Consider the following 21998-nt stretch of genomic DNA (forward strand, 5'->3'; position numbering starts at 1 on the left):
TATATTAGTCTTTTTTTAATTGTTTGAACGTTGGAAAAAATATATATACACTAGGAACATTGTTAACACATCTAGATATAGTAGTTATGGGAAAATGAAAATGATGCAATGTATTGTAAACCGGAATATGAAATGTGCTACGGAATCTAGATGAAATGCGCGGTACACTGAATATCATTTGAGACAATAGAGGCGAGCAATATATCTGTCCATGTATTATTTTATATACAAAGCACATATCTCGGCTTTGCCTGAATTTTTTTAGAGATATCATTTGGAACTCGTCCAACAATCAGTCATAGCTATCAGCTCTTTCGGGATAAGCACCATCTTGTTTGAAATATGCATATTTCAAAAAAAAATATTTGAACATTTTCCAAGCTAGATATATATTTCATGTGGGACGGTTTCCAAACGACACTGCAGTACTCTAATTTACACTTTTTGGTAAGTCCTTGAGCTCTCTCATCAGCTATTCGGTTTTCATCTTCTCAATCGTAACAAAACGCCTCCCTTTCATGGGTCTCTTCAATCATGGAAACAGAAAAAAGTCGCAAGGGGCCAAATCTGGTAAATACGGTGACTGAGGCATGATTACGGTATTGTTTTTAGCCAAAACATTACGAACAAGCAATGACGAGTGAGCTGGTGCATTATCTTGATGCAAAAGCCATGAATTGTTTTTCCACAATACCGGACGTATTGCTTCTCGCAAGCGGTACATAATTTCAAGAAAATACTCCTTATTGGCCGTACGACCACGTGGCAAGAACTCCTGATGCATTACGCCACGGTGATAGAAGACAACAGTGAGCAAAACCTTGACATTTAACTAAACTTGGATTTGTCATCAGTTATGACCCATTTAAGCAAATCTGGATCGCCGTTAACTTAACCATTATTCAGCGATTTCAGATCGAAGCTTGTACCACTTATAAACATTTTTCTGAGTACAATCACCGTACGCCACTGTCAACATTTTGATTATTTTTGAGCACTTAGTTCCATTTTTAACACAAAATTTGATGCAATTTCTTTGATCCATTTTTATCGAGAGCAGAAACTCATTTCGTCTAGAAACAAATCAATAAGGTTATCGCAAGTGAACTGCAAAACTCGCCAAAGACACTTTTAACATTTATGCCTCTCACCAACAAACTAAACATGCTAAACAGCTGTAACTGTGAACATATGTTCGAGACGATGTTACCAACATAAAAAAATTAAAAAATCGGAAATCGAATGTACATAGCCCACGAAATTTAAAAATTCTGATTTAGGAAAAGGTTTCAACAATGAGTGAAATGAATGGTTGAAAGTTTTCTTAAAGAATTTCGAAAGTTAGTTTATTCTAGACACATACAAAATCAAGAAACAGTTCATTGCAGTGCCTATACAAATATCATTGTATGATGTACCGAAAAAAAACAAATCTGCATGAAAATTGTGCGCTCGGTATTCGAAGGAGTCGACGAAGACCGTTTTTCCTGGTTCTGATTGGCGGAGGTTCTACCGGTGAGAAAGTTATTGAAGTGTTTGAAAAGATGGTAGTCGGTTGGAGCGACAGCGAATTTTCTGTTTATTCTTAACTAAAACGTTCAACATTTAAGTTCTCAATAACGAATGAACCAATTTCTAAAGAAATCACAGAAGTAATAGAGGGAGAAAAGACCTTTCACTCGATCCACTATGTCATTAAAAAAAAGGAGACCACAGGGGGTGAAGTTTCGGGTATGATTCTCATATAAGAATTAGTCCCCCTAGAAATAAAAATTGAGGTGTTCTTTGAAATTTTCGATTAATCGTCCGCTTCTGACTTACTCTATAAATAATTTTTATTGTAGTTACTACCGTTCTTTGGGAATTATCCAGCTTTCATGTTCAATGAGAGAGAAGTAGATAATCAAAAACCATTTTTTTTGCAAAATATCATTATTGTTATTATATTACTCTCACTTGGGTTAAATGACGAATATTCAGATCTAGTATGTTACGATTTCTGATGCCGTTCGAAACACGTTATTTAGAATGAGTTATATCGTACACAATACCTCGTAAGATGCTTTGGAAATTGTGAGTGCTTGGTATAAATTTGAAATGAGAATAAAAGGGATGAGATTTCTGTTTGAAACAAATCTTCACAAGGGTTGAGAGAAGAAAAGATGGATATGCTTTCTACGACTTTTTCAATTTTCATGTCAGAGTTACAACTAGGTAGATGTGAAACATGTTTCTCTTGGAAATTTGAATATATCATTTGGTAATACTATCTGTCCAAAATAAGAAAGCTCAGCATGGAAAAATCGGAAACAGTAAGAGATACATAGTCGATGAAATAAAAATGAAAGTACCCATTTTTTCCAGTGTGTGAAGATATCAAAAACCAGATACGTTTTCTTTTTTCAATTTTTCAAGAGTTGCGTTTATATATTTGAATACCACGTTTTGCCTCCAAAAAACCATAATTTTTTATATGAATCGAAAAACAGAATCACCCTTTATAAGTTGATATGGCGACAACTTTACTATTGTATCGTACTCAAAGTTTGAAACGTTTCCAGATAAACTTTAAAATGAGCAACCTTCTTCCAATTTACCATACTTTGAATCATTTATGGATTCCGACTTTTCCATACTGCCGTCTTTATCTTAGACACAGAGTTAATGAAGCGAGTGCGTACCTTTGGTAATTCTGTTATGAGACCCTTTGAGTTTTTGTGAAATTTAAAGTATATTATATTATGTTATGTTACGTTTTGTTTTGTTTTGCTATGTTTTCCTATGTTTGGCTATGTGCTATATGCTATAACATAAAATGACATGACATGACACAACATTTGTTGTGTTGTATTGTATTGTGTTATATTTATCATCTGTATTATGTCCAATGTATTTATGGTATTAGGTATTAGAGATATCTTTGAAGCCATATTTGGACTAGCCAATAATAATAATATAATCGTCAATCTAGATTGGGCATCAACAACAAAGTATATTTTGGCGTTATTATTTTGAAAAATTTCCTTCAAACCGATAAAATGATAAAAAAACTAACAGCGATAAAGCTGACAGCCATAAAAGCAACATCTAAATGTAACTATTCTTGAATCATACCTGACTTTCGGGGACTTTCATTCACACAATTTCCATCGCTCTCACTGGTCTAATTGAATTGAACCAACGGAATCGAATATTTAAATATATAGGGTCTTCCAACAGGGACTTCCGAACTATGACAATTGATAATAGCCATCTTGCTGAAGCTGAATCTGTCAAAATGGGTGTTCTGTTCGGCAACGTACTATGTGCTTCGCCCATTTTACGGTCGCCATAATCATCCAACCGAGAGGACTATTCCCAATGAAGTAGATAAATTTGAGTACATTGGTTCAGTAAATGATCGACCAACACTCTTACATCGACGAAACGCAAGATCTGCTGAAAACATCGCCGCTGTCTGTGAGTGTGTGCAGGAGAATCCGAGGCGGTCGATTTCGCGTCGTTCACAAGAACTTGGTCATTCAGATCACAACTTGACGAATTTTGCGTCGTGACTGTACCTGTACCTGTACCCGTACAAAATTTATCTCATCCAGAAACCGAAGGTGAATGACCATAGACAACGGCGTGTGTTCACTGACTCTAATTTTCATCGAAAAATCATCTTCAGCGACGAAGCCCATGTATGGATGAATGGGTACGTGAACAAACAAAATTGTGGAATTTGGGACGATACTTATCCACATTAGATCCGAGAGCGTCCAGTGCATCCCGAAAAATTCATTGTTCAACGGTCGATGATTACCAACTTCTTTTGGCCTAAATTGCATGATATAGACGCCAACAACATGTGGTTTCAACAGGACGACATTACGTGCCACCCAGCTCATGTCACTTTAGATAATCTGCACGTGCGATTTTAGGGCATGATCACGTGGAGGTGATGTGAACTGGCCTCCGAAATCGTGCGATTTGACCTCGTTAGATTGTTTCTTATGGGGTTTTCTTAAGTCGTAGGTGTACGCGAATAAGCCAGAAACCACAGCAATCCTCGAAGCCAGCATAACCCAAGCCATCGGTCAAATTCAGCCTGATTTATGCACCGGAGTCATAGAAAATTGGATGTTTTTCAAACGAATAAAACATTTCCATGATATCTCCCACATACTTTGTTTAATTTTAATTCAAACATAGTAGTACAGGATCCCGCCGCAAAATCACTACGTTCATAGCGTAGTTAATCAAACTAAAATTTTTACATACATTTATGAATAGGGGAATACATTTATGACCAGGTTGCCAGTCAAAAAGTGGCCGCCTTTATTTTTATTTAAAAAAGTCAAGCTGCTAAAATACTTCATGGAGCAAGAGCCGAATCGATCCCTCTACGAAACCCTTAACCATATGGAAGTATCGATTACAGGTTGAGAAATGGTTTTGATGCAGATTCAGTGATCCTTACTCGGGACAGTTGTCCCGAAAATCTTGCGGAGAAAATTGGATTGGATGATTTAGGAAACACTTGAAAAGCATGAAAAACATTTAACAAGTGTTGTTCATGACGAAGAATTTCAAGAACGAGGTTTTAACGATGAATGGGAACGAGAATATTTCCTACTCATTCACCAAAATTAAACATCTGTTCATGCAGCTGCACTTTCATAAGAATGTATCATCTTTTCCACCTACCGATTTCCTTGAGTATTTGAAGTCCACTAAATACTCAATAGGACAACAAGAGGATTGTTCCAAATTCTTGGGGTCCTTGTTGAATACTCTTCGTGAACAGGAAAATAGCAGAATCAATACTCCTGACCGCTCTGGATTGAATGATTTCGTACAGTATATCTCGTCTTGTGTTTGTACATCTATTCCTGGAAAAATTCCCACTAGTTTACTTTGTAGTGCATGTTCAAGAGGTAACAAAAACGTATGTGACTTTCTAGAACTACAACTAGGGTTTCCTAATATGAATGATAACCAGTTCTTGCAAAACTTTTTGTTGAATCAACGTCTAACAGGTGATGATCAACCGTATTGCCGAATATGCGCCAAACTAACTGACTATCATAAGACAACAAGTATAGCTGAGGCACCAGTCAATCTAATAATAACACTGATGATCTTCAAACATGACTCAACCTCTGACGGAGGCACCAAACTCTTACGAAGGTTCGAAATACATGAACACTTCGATCTAGCAGACCACTATCATAATCTTCATGCAGTCATTATTCACTGTGGTCCTGGCGTTGAATCCGGTCATTATTACGCATTGGTCAAAGACGAAACGGACTGGTTTAAGTTTGACTATAGACGTGTCACTGAATATTCTGGCAGAATATTGAGTTTATTGGAACCTCTATTGAAGAGAGGACATTGGCAGATCAAGATTTCCAGATAATGTGATGCTGCAAGTTTTTCCGGATTTTTCTGCATCAGAAAAAGCAAATGCGCCACTGGAATCCTTCAAGTCGCCCCGGAGCGCCAATTAATTTTTGTTGTCGTTTCATAATTTCATAATATGTATTACTTTTTTATATGAATACAATAAAACTCTCACAGTTATTCTTCAAGCTCCAATCTGAAATGTTATTTATATCCTTTTGCTGATATGTAGTCTCAGACTGTTTGAATTGATTTAAAGAGTTTCAAATCATCATCAAAAAGACAATCTATATATTTTAGAGTTGACTGTAAATCATTGATGAAAATTATGAACAGAAGTAGACCTGGATTCGATCCTTGTGGTATACCTGATCTAGCTGGAAATTTATCTGAATTTTTTTTGTTGTTTGACAATGAAAAACCGATTTTGAAGATGATTCTTCGTTAGTTCCCTTTTTTAATTTCCATATTGACTCAATCATTGTGAAAGTTGTTTTCAGATTTGTTATACTTTATTTAGTTGCCCAGTCTAGTTTAGTTTAGTTTAGTTGTGAAAAAGTTGTGTCTACGGCAATTTTATATTCATATGCCAAATTTTATGCAACTAGAATAAAGTTAACGTTTTGCTTATTTTTGACAGATATCCCCTTTATTTCAAAAAATAAGTTCGGTTAATTGTCATCAATTCATGTATACATAACAAACTCATCATGGAGTTTAACTTTTCTGATACATTTTTACTTATACGGACATTTCCAGAGAGAAATTAAAAATTTGCTATCAAAATTTTAACATGTCTAGTGCAGAGTTTCAATCACTTGGGTATTTTCTTAAACAAACCTTTGATTTCGAAAAAGCAGAGGCAACTAAAAAAAATGCAAACAATTTCGATAGAACTATTATTATTATTATAAATTTTAAACAACAATAATATTATAGAAAATACAAATGGGTACAAAAAATTACTTATTGATCTAAATGAGGTTGTCAAACACTTATAGCCTAATTTCAGTATGTCGTCCTCCACGTTCAATACAAATTATGGTCCTTCTACTGACATCTGTAGCTGCATTTTCAATAAATTGGGGATTTATATTTGCACAGCACTCGCGAATGGTATTTTCCAGATGTTGTATGTCAGTAAATGATCTGCTTCGGTACACTTTTTGTTTCAGGTAACCCCACAAGAAAAAGTCTGAAGGCGTCAAGTCGGGTGATCTAGGTGGCCAATAAAATTCCCAGTTACGTCCAATAACTTTGCCTCTGAACATTTGTTGGAGGGACTGTTTTACAGCAACCGTATGATGTAGTGGTGCGCCATCAAGCTGATACCATAGCTTGTATTCAATATTTAAAGGCATATTATCTAAAACTTCACTAACCTCATTATTTAAAAGGTTGAGATAACCGACGGATGATAAATTTTCCCTAAGGAAAAATGGCCCACTTATTTGGTCGTTAAGTATCCCACACCATACATTAGTTTTGAAGGAATACTGATCACCACATTCAACTGTGAAATTGGGATTTTCTTGAGCCCACCATCGGCAATTTTGAGAACTTACCGTTCCATTTGAAGAGAACGTTGCCTCATCTGTCCATAAAATTTTACACGGAAACTTTACATTTTCTTCTCTCTCTCCTTAAAACCAGAATGAAAACGCCAAACGGACATCAAAATCTCGTTCTTTTAATCTGTTAATAAATTTTGGCTTGTAAGGCCAAAATTTATTCTTTAATAAAATTAAAACACTTTCTCTCTTGTAATCGGTATTTTTTATAATATCGGTTATGCTCGTTTGCCCGTGTGAAATAACTTTTGAACAAATGTTAAGTTGGGCCTCCTCCTCATATTTACTTGGAGTGTGCTTTTTCTTAAATTGATTTGCTACGGATCCTGTTTCTCTGAATTTTGACATTATCCTTGTCACAGTAGTATGTTGAACATTTTTTCCTGGATGCCGTTCATTAAAAATGTTAGCTACTTGCCGGTATGGTGTATTCTCACCACTTATTAAAACTATTTCCATTATTTCCTGAAGAGACAACATTATTGCAACAATAACTGTTAAAAATTTGACAAGCAAATCAACAACTTGACATTACCATTTTGTTTGTCAAGACCTACTTAAAAATTTTATTCAACGTGATCAAGCATCTTTACCGCCCTAGTTAGTGTTTATAAATAATCTGTAAATACTGAATATTGAAATTTTAATGTAATTTCAACTCTAGTAATTTTATTAATACTTATTGCAGTTTTTGAGTTGTGTCTGCTTTTTCAAAATTGAAGGTACTTGACGTTTGTTTAAGAAAATAGCCAAGTGATTGAAACTTTGCACCAGTCATGTTAAAATTTTTATAGCACATTTTTAATTTCTCTCTAAAAATGTCCGTTTAAGTGAAAATTTATCAGAAAAGTTAAACTCCATGATGAGTTTGTTATATATACATGAATTGATGACAATTAACCAAACTTGTTTTTTAAAATAAAGGGGATATCTGTCAAAAATAAGCAAAACGTTAACTTTATCCTAGTTGCATAAAATATGGCATATGGATATAAAATTGCCGTAGACACAACTTTTACAAGTAACTTTTTGTTAAATTTGATCTAAAAATGCACTTTTTCAATTTTTTTCAAAAAAAAAGTTGAATTTGACAAACACTGAACGCCATTGGGTCGCAGTTGGCCGCATCATTTCAACTTAAATTTATAGCACGAACAAGGACCGAAGTTAAACTTCATTGAAACTTTTCGAAAAAAAAGTTTCATACATGGTGCGCACGTTAATGTTATATATATATATATATATATATATATATATATATATATATATATATATATATATATATATATGATGTGTTGTTTTTCCGGGTGTTCATCCGTTGTGTACTATTCAGTTACACCTCTCGAAGCGAAGCATTAACTCGTCTTGATAATGCCATCTGAGATGATGGCGAAACGTCGACTATCGAATAGTACACAACGGATGAACACCCGGAAAAACAACACATCATATTCACCATTCGTGAAAACCTACATTGTAATATATATATATATATATATATATATATATATATATATATATATATATATATATATATATATATATACATATATATATATATATATATTAAAGGGCACGAAAGGAGTAAAGGTAATCGCATTGCCGACTCTTTAGCCAAGGAAGCGGCTGGACTAAGAATTTTAGGACCAAGTGGCACCCACGGTCTGATGACTTCGACAATTGCGGAACTAGTCAAATGTTACACCCATGCTCAATCTTTAAAGAGATGGGATGAAATCAAAGGATGTATCTTGCCAGGATCACCTTGGGCGACACTGGGAAGCTGGCGCCGAAGAAAGATCTGGCGATGACCAGGAAAAATCTACGCCTTACAGTAGGATTTCTGACTGGCCACTGTCAGCTAAGGAAACACCTACATAATATGGGGCTAGTGGACACACCTCTATGCAGGATGTGTGAACAGGAAGATGAGACTGTCAGGCATGTCCTGTGCGAGTGCCCGGAGTTATCGTCAATAAGAGAGTGTGTGTTCGGCGAGTCTTGGCCTACACCTGCCGATATAAAGGAGATGTCTCCCAGCGACCTGTCCACCTTCCTGGAAAGGACAGGATGGACGATGACCTAGGAGGACAACTCCTCGGGAGGATGTACAATGGGTCACATGTGGCCTAAGTGCGTGGGCTTACACTCACCCTCCCTACTCTACAGATACAGATATATATATATATATATATATATATATATATATATATATATATATATATATATATATATATATATATCTGTATATATATATATATATATATATATATATATATATATATATTCAGCAGGTACCTAAGTACCTAAATCATTGAAGAGAAATATTCAATTTTCCTAATCCTCAAACTAACAATCTCAAACAATTTGATCGTTTCTAAAATCATCGACTTAAATTCCGGAGTCATACTTTAGTGATGGATCCAACAGGTATTAGAATAGAATAAGCAGAATAATTCATACCAAACAAACGCCAAGACAATATGAAAAAGTTTTTCGACAAATAATCTTTAATTTCGCGTTCCCCACTATCCCCATTTCAAAGATGATGTTGACTGAATAGAGATGAAAAGTGAAAGAGATATCAAACGATGGGAATCGTACCAAAAAAGACAGCTTCAGAAACTTAATACTTCATTGACTCATCAACCCAGTTTGTAAATTCAATTGTTCTCTTAATATAAATTTTACAATACTCATCGTGTCTTTAATATAACCACATATTTTGCAACTAAACAAACTCCGCTTGTTTATTTTTCCTCAAATTCCTAGCCTGAATCTACAATCCAAATGATGATTTTTGAATATATTGATTAGAGATAATTAGAGACCAGATTTCAATATTCAAAAATAAACTCTTCAAGTACCTATATGAGAAAACTGAATAATGAGGCACTAAATAAAATTGTGGGAATTGTATAAAAATTAATCAGTATTTCTCATACTCACATTATTTGATAATTCCATCGCAGTTTTCACTCATAACACAAAATAACTAGAAACTCAGACGATCAAATCTCCCCCTTGTCTGATGCACAACTAATGCTAGCAATTCTGAAAACGCGGCCAGTCTCAGGGATGAAAGTTGCGAAGCTATAAGCGCGGCACGCTTGATAGAAACGCCGCGTGTATGATGTAGACAGAAAACATTCCATTGAAGCGGTATTACTTCTGTGCAAAAACAGCCTGTTGGGCAACCCGGGAAAGCGAGTTTTGGGAAAGTGGTAACTGAATTTGAACGAGGCGGGCATCGTACGATGATTTTTTGGTGTGATTATAATTCAAGGGATTCAGTCTGGAGTGTAATCGAATGATCTTCGGATGTTTGAACGATTTCCGATTATTTTCGGATTGTTTCGTTTCTCTACACGCGGAACGGAATAAAGAAAATTGGGTACCTCGTTAGGTCGGTTAGTCAAAAGCCCATCAATTATTCACCACTACTTAATTTGTCAAATGCATTGAAAGTAATGAAAATGTATTGAACAAAGCAATGTCATTTGTCATGAGTAACGAATGTATTCGCTTTAAATATTAACACAAAACGTACAGACGACTCATAAGTTTTCAAAATACATTGGAGTATGAATTATGCTACGTTTCTTGAGATCAGGTAATAAATGAAAACTTATTTGTCAATAACTCAATTGAAGGTCAGTCGATAATTTTAACACATTCCTTAAAACGTTACTACAACATACAGAAGCAAAAACTCAAATCCTTACCGTTGTTTAGCGTCTTTTTTTTTATGGTGATTGAAACTCCTAAACTTATTTCATGTATACATGTTTATTATTGTAACGCATAACAGGGTCTCTCAGTCAAAAAATCAAAAATCAAACTCTGCTCTACTCTGCCAAGCTTTCGCTTTTTATTGGGAAGCTTCTTCAGGGCCTATAATTTAATGAGTTGTGAATTTTTTTGCCATTGAATAACAATACAATTCATACTTACAGTATGAAAAATAATTATTGAACATATAAATTGACGAAAAAGTTAAGTTAGGTATGACATTTGACAAATGTCATACCTTCACATAAATGTCATTTCTCAATGGGTATGATGATTTTATAATTTTTGACTCTAAAGAAAGAGTTATTGATTGATACAATTTTTATTATTATTATGTTTCTGATGTAGTTCCAATAAGTTACTGTATATGCTGCTGAGATTATCAATGTCAGTTTTTTTATTCATACAATCAATAGAATAGAATACCAATAGAAGCAAAAGCTTGGCAAAGTAGAGCAGAGTTTGATTTTTTGACTGAGAGACCCTGTTAATCCATTTTATTGTATATATATATATATATATATATATATATATATATATATATATATATATATATATATATATAGATATATATATATATATAGATATATATATATATATAGATATATATATATATATCGAGTGTGCATGATACAAATCAAAAATGAAATAATTCGTGGACACAACACTCCAAAAAAGGGGGGCAAACCGCGGACACGTGTTTCTGGCTATTGGCCTCATCAGCGCGGTGCAGCCAAGTGTAAAGATGGGCAACACTTGTTTGCCGAAAGCAGGAAACAACACATACGCACGGAGTCAACAATAGAAGCCAGCAACCGCACATTTATGTTTCCAGTTAGAAGACCTACAATTCTAGTGTTGTGTCCACGAATTGTTTCATTTTTGATTTGTATCATGCACACTCGATAAAATCTTTATTTGTATTTATATCCTGGACCCGGATGTCACGCAGGTAGCTATAGCTGCCTACGTGGTCATGTTAGATGTAGCCTAGGAATTCTAGGTCTTCTAACTGGAACCACAAATGTGCGGTTGCCTTCTGTTGTTGACTCCGTGCGAATGTGTTGTTTGCTTCTTTCGGCAAACAAGTGTTTGCGCGCTGATGAGGCCAATAGCCAGAAACACGTGTCCGCGGTTTGCCCCCCTTTTTTGGAGTGTTGTGTCCACGAATTGTTTCATTATTGATATATATATATATATATATATATATATATATATATATATATATATATATATATATATATATATATGATGAGCTGTTTTCTCGGGTTTCGCTCCGTGTTCTGTGTATTTTCTCCCCATAAGGAGAAAAACAACACAACTAGCTATGTACAAAAAAATGCAAAAAAAATTACAATATATATATATATATATATATATATATATATATATATATATATATATATATATATATATATATATATAAAAATATCTAAATTTGCATTCCGCTCTACCAGACTCCAATCAGACTATGCTCTTGAATTGGTTTTCCTGATTATAGTAGTCTTTGATGAAATGCCTTCCGTCATTCTTGGTTCATTATTGTTTTCACTCAGAGCACCCAATTCTTAGACCCGGGATCACTTGTCTCGCAGTTTCCTGAGTGATTACTGGGTAATTCAGCCGACAAGCCCTCTGAAGACCTAACAGGAAGACTTTTCAGTTGAAAAAACTTGAAAATTATTCAATATAGAATGAAGCTCATGTATGGGGATGGTAAAATAAAGTCTAATTCAACAGTTGATAATTTTAATAATTATTTATTATAACATGAAAACAAAAACAGGATAATAGAGCGGGAAGGATTGAACGTAGACAAAACAGAAATTAGTTTCAGGTTGTTGTCTTGGTGTAATGAATTTTTACTTATATTAAAATCATACTGACTATCAGCGAACGTATCCGTTCAAATTTCTCTGTTCAAAATTATCTGTTCAAATTTCTAGTTTTGATTCTACGTGTGAATCAGAAAAGGAAGTTCGAATAATTATTTACCTAGAAGATATTTTCACTTATTTTTTTGAACATACTGTATTGTTCAACATTCAGAAGTAAATAGTTACTATTTTGTTCTCGAAGAACAAAAAATATGAATCACATAAAAAAGTAACAAAGGCTTACGGACTAATCAAAGTTACTTAATAATAATGTCATTGAGATAAACTAATTTTAAGTATACATAGGTACTAATTCGACTAAATTATATCAGGAAGATTTTATGTAATCTACCAAATATTATAAAACAATATCATGACTGCATCTTATTCCAACAAAATCTGTTGCATAATAGTCATTGGAGTTTTGAAAACAAATAGGAATATCACGAACTACGTGCAAAATTGAAACTGGATTTCATGAAATATAATAAAGTCGTATAACATATCACTTATTCATAAATTCAAAATATATCTTATATTATTGCACATGTAACATTATCTGTTGCTTTTGAGCTTTGAAGGAAATTTTGTTGGTACTAATGTAACCTATTCGTTGTGAATAAAAATATTACACTAATTTTCACTAACAGCTAAATCACATAAAAATTAAGCAGTATAGGCGAGGCTTTCTGTTTATGGAGGCCCTGTATACAGGCAAATCACGTTCATCAGTACGGCACATCTAATTTGAGAAGTAGGGATACAATACAGTCCATTTTGCGAAAGATAACATAGGAGTACAATCTCATTGAAACTTTTTGAATAATAAGTCGCGCCTATTTCGGCGAGTTTGATTCGCTTTATCCCCTAAGGATGCCTAAACTGGATATAAAGTGTAAAAAAAATCCATTTTCAGGCTAAAAGCGTTTGTTCAATTTCTTTAGGATCAATGCGATTCATATCGCATTTGATGAGTACACAAATTCAAAGTAATTCATTCATTTAATATTTCAAAGAGAAGACAAAAAACTAATCAAGACTGTACCGTATTGAAAAACAGATATGCCTGTAGAATAAATTATAATTCAAGTCCCATGCTCCGCTTTAAAAATACATTTTTTTCTCTCATTATTACTGGAATATAAGGACTCTGAATCATATTTGGCATAGCACTGAAAACTTTGAAATTATCATTTAGAAGAAACTGAATTTCAACTGAAATTCCACAAGTGATATGTGGATATTAAATGAACCAAAATTGATTTCTATGAAAACAATTAATTCACAGATAATATCAGAATGTTATATCAATCAATATCTCAAAGGGTAAATGTAATAACAAAAGTCGGCAATCTCAAAAATAATATCAAAGAAATAATCAAAATTTTCAGTATAACACCAAATCATCCCTAGTGCGAGACGGCTGTCAATATCTACTCTAAATTGGAAGACAAGGCAATTTTGTTGTTCAATCAAATAACTTCCTAAATTATATAAATCGTTCAATTAGAAGAACAATAAAATTTTCACCTAAAACAAATACTATTAAAAATATTTTAAAATGTATGACGTCAAACTGGATAGGAAAATATTCTATTGATGATGCTGACATTTGTATTGTTTTGATCTGTCATCGATTCCGCGAAAAATCAGATACAAAGATAAAATGTACCGTGTCAAAATTGTTTTTTAAAAAATTACTGAAAGTTCTTATAATGAATCATCCATATTTTTAGAAATTCTCTCTGATGATGAACGCCCTAGTTGTCCCAAGAAAAGTCCGTCTAAATCACGGTAAAATCTACTACACAATCATAATTCATTTGCTTTCTAGAAATAGGTAAAGAAACGCCTGCTTGCATTGTCCTCAACTAGAAAATTATGACGTTTAACTCTTTCCCTTGTCAAACCTAAATCCCGGCTTCTACGCTCATGTGTGAAAAAACAAATGCGCCACTGGAATCAATGAAGTCGCCCCGGAGCGCCAATTAATTTTTATTGTTTTATAATTTCATGATTTGCAATATATTTTTTGATATTAAAAACATTTTGCACATTTTGAAACTAAATGGTTCGCTGTGGTTTCACAATCATCTAATAACTTCAATGTGAGTTATTGCCTAAATTATCAATTTCCGATTGCTAAAGAATACCGCAAGTATAATTAATATAGATTCTGATTCAGAAATTGAAACAAGTGATACTCACAGAAATAAATGCCACCTCCAACAATGCAAACTGCTGAGAATGTATGAATATTCCAAAAATGTATGACAACACAAAGTAAAATCATTGTGCGAAAACGACATGCTTTCATGTCTCATGTCTTATTTTGAAGTCGCGATAAAAGTTCACATTCACATATGGGGGCTGGTAGGCCGAGAACGAAAGGAACCTGAAGTACCAAACGTTTCGTCTGATACTGCGGCAGCCATCATTAGTGATATGTACGTTGACTGTGAGAACGAAGATTATATTTCGAAATTTCAGAGCGACCAACTCGTGAGCCACGCGTTTCCTGGTATTTATTATTTCAGAGGATGGTGGGGGTATTGATGGCTATGGTGGTGTGGCTGATGATATGGACTTTGACGAGGCGTCCATGCAAATGCTCTGCATGGACGCCTCATCATCGCTGGAATCATAAATACGTAGATGCTGAGACTTCGAGATACAACCTTCGTCATCGCAGTCAACGCACATACTACTGATGATTTTTGCCGCAGTAACAGACGACACGTCCCATTCGACAACGGCCTACTAGCCCGGGTTTTGTTCTCTTTAATCATGACCCCGGCCGTGAAAGCCTATGATCTTATGAAGTGTCCATTTGTTCAACATGTCTTGCAACACACACGTTTCGTGTATACAGTCGTACAGTTTTCAACATGAGCTGAATAGGAGTGTTGCAAACACTCGTGCTTGAAGTTGAGCTCCTCGCACTTGTTACTCAATATACTATCATTCTGTTACAATGACATATTTTTACTTGGGACAACTAAGGACCATCTGTTCAAACATAAATATGTATGTTATTAACAATTAAATATATTAATCTGTGATATATTACTTTAAATAATTATTATTTATATATGATTGTATCTATACAACTAGATGAATCTGATATGTGCAAATAAAAATAATCTGTCACTAGAGTGTTTCTATCTAACGAATTTTGTAATAACAAAACTAAGTTTTGGTTGGAAAATGATTGCTATATTGAACTTAGATTACATCCAAAGCCTGCTCTGTGCGACTACTTTCTGATATAACCTCACTCCTTCCTCTTGTGCCAAATCAGATCTTGAAAACACTGCTAGGTTGTTTATGCGAGCATATAGTGGATTTGACAGAATACAGTTAGAAGAACTGATTTAATAAGAGCAGGATCAAAGATGTAGCTGGATTTCATTATAGCGATCAGTTTCTTCAGGAAGCGCAACATTCAAGACGCCACCTATCAATTCAACTAATAATCTTCAAATTATAATCTCTACGTACTGATTGTGGGGCACGTTGGACCTGGCTTCCTTATCAGAGTCGGGTCTGAGCATATTCTCGGTCATAAATCTAGCATCTATAGTTGGAATGGGGGCCATTTGCGGTATAGGGGCACAGTCATGAGGTAACTGGAAAATAATAATAACTGAATTCAAACCAGTATCACAAAGAATCTGCACACTCATAATGGATGGGAAGTATCAGTATTTCAGAAATTGAGGTAAAAATAAAAGAACAATATCAAAACGATTCAAAAAATAAAAGAACGATTCAAAACGGTTCAAAACAGTTTCGGATCATTTCGCAGTCGAAACCAGAACAGAGGATTTATCAATCTGAACGTATCCTCAATAAACCAGAACACTATATCAACTGCGCATGATCCTGACGTCCTAAAACCTGAATTTCGTAGAACCAGAACAAACCTAAAAATACAACCTTAGGATGCAGTTCCAAACTACAACGGCCTTCAAACCCGAATGGAGTTAGTAAAACTGACTAAGAACATGTTTTTGTATGACTTGAACGACATTGTGACTGATTTTAATGGTGGACCTTGCAAAAATGGTTCTTCGAAGTGGGCTTTTCTCAAAATACAATTGCTAACTGAAATTTAAATAGATTTTGTTGTTGCCGGCATTGGGAAATGAATACAATGAATTATATATGATTCTTCTAAATTTTTATTTAATATCTATTGAATCTTATTTTCGAAATTTCAATTGTATCGGAAGACTGACACTCCAAATTGAGAAATTTGAACATTACTCTAAGTTAGCGCTCCATTATTACTTAAAAAAGTGTTTGTTAATCAATTAAGACAAAAATATATGATTTTTGCCATTTGTCGTTGATGGGGGAACACGATATCTAGATTTTAGTGTCCATTCTCAAGTCTCGCCAGCTACTTTTCAATATTATGCTCAGTATTCACATTCTATCCATAGATTACAACAACTACATTGAAATAGGTATGTTAACAGTTTTCCCCTTTTTTTTATTTACTTCAATAAACATCCACCTGAGCGCTGTACTATACTTTAATTGTGCTATTGCTGAATAGATGGCAGTTGGCACAATCAAAACAATTTGTCTTATTAGTCGACATTAATTTATATTATGATCCAAGTGAAGTGTCGCCCGTGAAATGAATTTTTTGGTTGTGGTTCTTTTAAAGACAAAACACAAGCACAACAGGAAAATCCTTGAGGCACTCTCAAAGCGGTGCCTGTGCGAAAGTATCGATTAACTTTGGATTTGAATCGTTGGAGGTTAAATCCATTCGAAAAACGTTCTCAGGAAGTTTATTGTCACTTGAACATCTCCCGTGAAAGTATATATAGAAGAGAGACACATCTCTAACCTTTCTTCGATGTTCCAGGCTATCAAGGTTGCACGTGATGTTCGCGTCTCCAATCAGCCGGATGGCTCTTTTCTGAATGGAATCCAGCAACTTCAGGGTATGTTTGGGGGCCAGAGCTCCATACATGAGAACAGTACTCCAAAGAAGGTCTTATTTGAGCTTTATAAGGCATCAAAAGTTGCTGAGGTGTATACAGTTTTCTGGTTCGGAACAGTGCTCCAAGCTTTTGAGAAGCAGCCTTTGCAATTCCAGCGACATGATTGTGCCAAGACATATTGGTGTCCATTTGAACCCCCAAGAAACTTATCGAAGCAGAAAGCGGAATTGTCTGACCTGACATTATTATATCCGATTCGGAGACATTTATCTTCTTGGAGAAAACCGATGCCTGGCGTTTTGTGGTATCGAATTGAACCTGGTTACTTTCACCCCAATTCGAAATCACTTCTAAATCCTCATTAAGATATGCAACCTCCTGCTGCCGGTGAAGATGTGCCTCCGTAGCCGATATCCTGGAATCCAAATGGAATGACCAGATAAGTGTGCTGTCGTCAGCAAAGCAATACTCGTATATTGGTTTTTTCCAATAAGTCGTTGATATACAATAAACAGAGGGTTGGAGACAATATGGATCCTTGGGGAACACCAGTGTTGATGATGAAAGTATTCGAGAGATATCCATCGACAGCCACTTGCAGGAAACGTTTTTTGTTGTTGTTTATTCACCTATTGTCTTGGCATGGGCATTGTAAGAGACTTGACCACATAATGAAAGGATATACAAGTATATCAGTGGTTTCTGCTGCATTTCAGTAGTTCTTCTATTTCAAACCTTTTTTTGACCAAGTTGTGAACGTTATAACTTTTGAATTGGTTATCTGTTGGACGGAAAATCATAAATAGCAACTCAAAATGCAGCAAAGTCTACCATAATTTGCGCCCCACCCGAATTTGCATCACTCCAAAAAGTTTAACCGTTATATGGTTCAACCATATTCACCGTTATAATCGACTTTTTCTCAAAAATTATTATAATATTAGCAAAAACAGTGTGGCGATTCTTTCAGTAGTTAAAAAATATCGACTAATTTTCCAGGAGAATGCAAAGATGGGTGAAACAGATATATTCAGTAGGAGAGTAGGAAAAGTTGATCACGAGCATATTATACGGTACGGAACTATTAGGTCAATTACCACCGTGTCGATGACGAATGGAGAAAGCAATGTAATCTTTGCCTTTTACATTTACACATTTTCGAAACCATTTTCGAGATGTGTATATCAGATTCACAATGTTTCCCGTAATTAATAATGGCAACAGATACATGAGGTGCAATGGGACAATGGACTACTCCTCTAAATGGCGTAGCGATACCTCCAAATAACCTGCCAATGAATGATGAATATTATTCAGAGTAGGGAATGTCATATGACTGTACAAATCCAGAAAAAAAATGGCCTCAGGTTAGATAGAAGATGGAAAGATCCCTTTGATGATAGTCTACAGCGTTCAAATAACTTCCACAAACTAGTCAATGGTGGTCCGGCGCACTATAATGACAACAATCTTTTTCAATTGGTTGAGTCACAAACAAGGATATGAGTAATCTAGGATGAAGTAATTTGAAACACTGGTTTAAAAGGAAGTTCAAAGAAGCTGCATATATGTTGTCCAACGATGCATTTAGCCAAGCTAGCTTAGAGATACGCACCATATGGAAATCTGTAAAAACTCCTGCTACGCTGGTGAAGCGAAGAGAGGGAAGAGAGGATAGGTGAAAGCGCTCGAATGACCTTTAAATAGTAATTTCTCGAGGGAATAGTTCAGTCCAGATTGTGGATACTGACAATCGAAACGTTGTGGAGTAACTTGACTCGAAAACAATTATTTTTTCAGTTTTTTTTTATTTCCATTTCAATTTTTTTAATTTATTTTTCTATTTTTTCATTTTAATTTCTTTTTACTCTGTGGTCATTTTATTTTATTGATTTTATTGTATTTTCATTTCACGTTTTATTGCTTAATATAAGTGATATTTTAGCTATTCATTCTAATTTTATTTGTTTTTTCATGAATTTCGAGTCATATTAAAATCATATTAGACAATAAAAGTACGAACTAGTAAAATTCAAAATTAGAATAGGTACGTTAAGACAACAAGAGGATTGCTCCGAATTCTTGGGGTTCTTGTTGAATACTCTTCGTGAACAAAAAAATAACAGAATCAATACATCTGACCGCTCTGGATTCAATGATTCCGTACAATCTATCTCGTCTTGTGTTTGTAGATCTTTTGCTGGAAAAATCCTCACTTGTTTACTTTGTAGTAAATGTTCAAAAGGTAGCAAAAACGTATGTGATTTTCTGGAACTTCAACTAGCGTTTCCTAATATGACTGATAACTAGTCCGTGCAAAGCTTATTGTTAAATCATCTGAAAATAGAACTTTTAACGGGTGATGATCAACTGTATTGCCAAACATGCGCCAAACTAACTGACAATTATAAGTATATCTGAGGCACCAGTCAATCTAATAATAACACTGATGATCTTCAAACATGACTCAACCTCTGACGAAAGCACCAAAATCTTACGAAGGTTCGAAATAGATGAACACTTAAATCTAGCAGACCACTATTATAATATTCATGCAGTCATTGTTCACTGTGGTTCTGACGTTGAATCTGGTCATTATTACGTCTTGGTCAAAGACGAAACGGACTGGTTTAAGTTTGACGATAGTCGTGTCACGAAGTGTTCTGGCGATGTATTGAATTTATTGGAGCCTCTGAGGACACTCTACATTTTGTTTTATGAAAGAGAGGACATTGGCAGATCAAGATATTCAGATGATGTGGTGCTGCAGGTTTTTCCGGATTTATCTGCAACCGAAAAAGCAAATGCGCCATTGGAATCAATGAAGTCGCCCCGGAGCGCCAATTATTTTTTGTTATCGTTTCATAATTTTATGATTTGTGTTACTTTCTTCTTTAATATAATTTGGAAGTCTTGGGGTGTGAACTAAAATTTGAAAATAAGCCCTTTCACCTCTTAATTGAAGCTTTCAGAAGTGAAAGTTATCAATCCATTTTTTTCAAATACGTACCAGTTGCTGCTGTATTTGCTGAGGTGACAGGGCTCCAGGAGGTGGAATAGTCGGATAATAGTTCGTCGGAGACACCGGAGGACTCGGGTAGGGCCAATAGAATATTTGTGGATGCATAAACTGTCTCGGGTCAATGGTAGCCGCCAGCTGTAGAGGTGCGTAACCCGGAAAATTGGGTCCAGGATGGAATGGCGTCGGCAAAATATTACCACCTAGATTTGAAAAATTAGTAATATGTAAACTGTATAGTTTTTGTTTTCATTCACTTTGAGATTGAATTGGGCCAGAACGTCGGTATTGCCTTTGAACATCCAATTACTTAAATTCAACTTTTAAGTAAATGTCAAATATTTTCGAACTAACATTGTAGCTGAGCAGATGAGTTTCTGAAGGTGTCAAATATATGTCAAGTATTTCTTCATTGAAACTGTCAATGAAATTTCTGACAAGGCGTTGAAAAAATACTTAATTTTCTTTCAATTATTCAGAATAATAAAACGATGCATCTGTGATGGCCTATTTTTCGAAATAACTCTTATTGATATTTGTTACTTTATTTGTAGACTTCCACTCGTTATTCTCTCCATATACAGCATCTCTAGAAAGTTTAGAAAAAAGGAACCAAAATTCTTGAATATTAATGAAAATTCTTTGAGGAAACATGTAGATCATCAACAGATGGCAAAATTCATTTCACACAACCATTTTTCTCACAAATAATAGTCACATTTTCTTTCCATTGTATGAATTTTGAAGAATTCAGAATATTGAATAATATTTTCCCGGAAACACCTTTTTATATTCCTAACAGAGAGTTCGTTATCAAAATATAAATACGGGGTAGTCTATCGAAAACGCAACTAGTTCATGACATTCAACTCAATAAGAGAGAATGTCATTCGTTTTCGTAGAATCGGTTCCCTTGTTTGAAAGATATGCAGCTTTTTGAAATGCTAATAATAATTATACAGAAACAGCAAAAATTGAATTTATTTCAACCGTCAACCTCCAATCAATAATACAGATTATCTACAAACCGTTGTACATTTTGGAGCTGTAGTGTTGTACATTTTGCACTCTTTCGTCCAACCCAGAGATTTCCCAAATCTGTTGTTTAAATAATCTTGCACATTTTTTTGAGCAGTAGCGGCCCTACACAATTTTTCATGTTGTGCGAGATCTCCTGATTTGGCGCCCCTCGTTATGTATATATTACTAGAGATGTGAAATTTCATTATTATTGTTGAAAAATCTAGCAAATATTGAATTCACAAGAATCAACGAATTACTTTCTAAACAATATTATTGTATACAATTCAACAGCCAAGTCAAATACTTGAAAAACTTTTTATTATAATTTTTTCCGCAACTCTCAAGCTTGCAAAACTACAACTTTTTG

The 21998-nt window shown here is 34.6% G+C and overlaps 2 protein-coding genes across 3 annotated transcripts in view; both read right to left on the reverse strand.

Moving 5' to 3' along the window:
• LOC111511679 (uncharacterized) overlaps positions 1 to 11178 on the reverse strand; it is a 295428-nt gene extending 284250 nt beyond the window's left edge. The window contains exon 1 of one of the 2 annotated variants that reach the window (XM_074171265.1): positions 10685 to 11178. The gene's annotated coding sequence lies outside the window, so the exon portion shown is untranslated. Of the gene's footprint in view, positions 1 to 9908; positions 10631 to 10684 lie in introns of those variants that run through there. The other variant, XM_074171266.1, reaches the window with a different exon arrangement.
• Positions 11179 to 12483: 1305 nt separating this feature from the next.
• Positions 12484 to 21998, reverse strand: part of fus (epithelial splicing regulatory protein fusilli) — a 178780-nt gene continuing 169265 nt past the window's right edge. The window contains exons 11-12 of the mRNA XM_074171264.1: positions 20600 to 20811; positions 12484 to 16257 (exon numbers count right to left, since the gene is read on the reverse strand). Coding sequence (XP_074027365.1) covers positions 16108 to 16257; positions 20600 to 20811 — 362 coding nt within the window. The 3' untranslated portion in view covers positions 12484 to 16107. The remainder of the gene's footprint in view (positions 16258 to 20599; positions 20812 to 21998) is intronic.

This window comes from Leptinotarsa decemlineata, unplaced genomic scaffold, assembly GCF_025532065.1.
Source record: "Leptinotarsa decemlineata unplaced genomic scaffold, Ldec_3_MD MMD2_tig00000010_RagTag_RagTag, whole genome shotgun sequence".
In the NCBI taxonomy this organism is placed as follows: domain Eukaryota; kingdom Metazoa; phylum Arthropoda; class Insecta; order Coleoptera; family Chrysomelidae; genus Leptinotarsa; species Leptinotarsa decemlineata.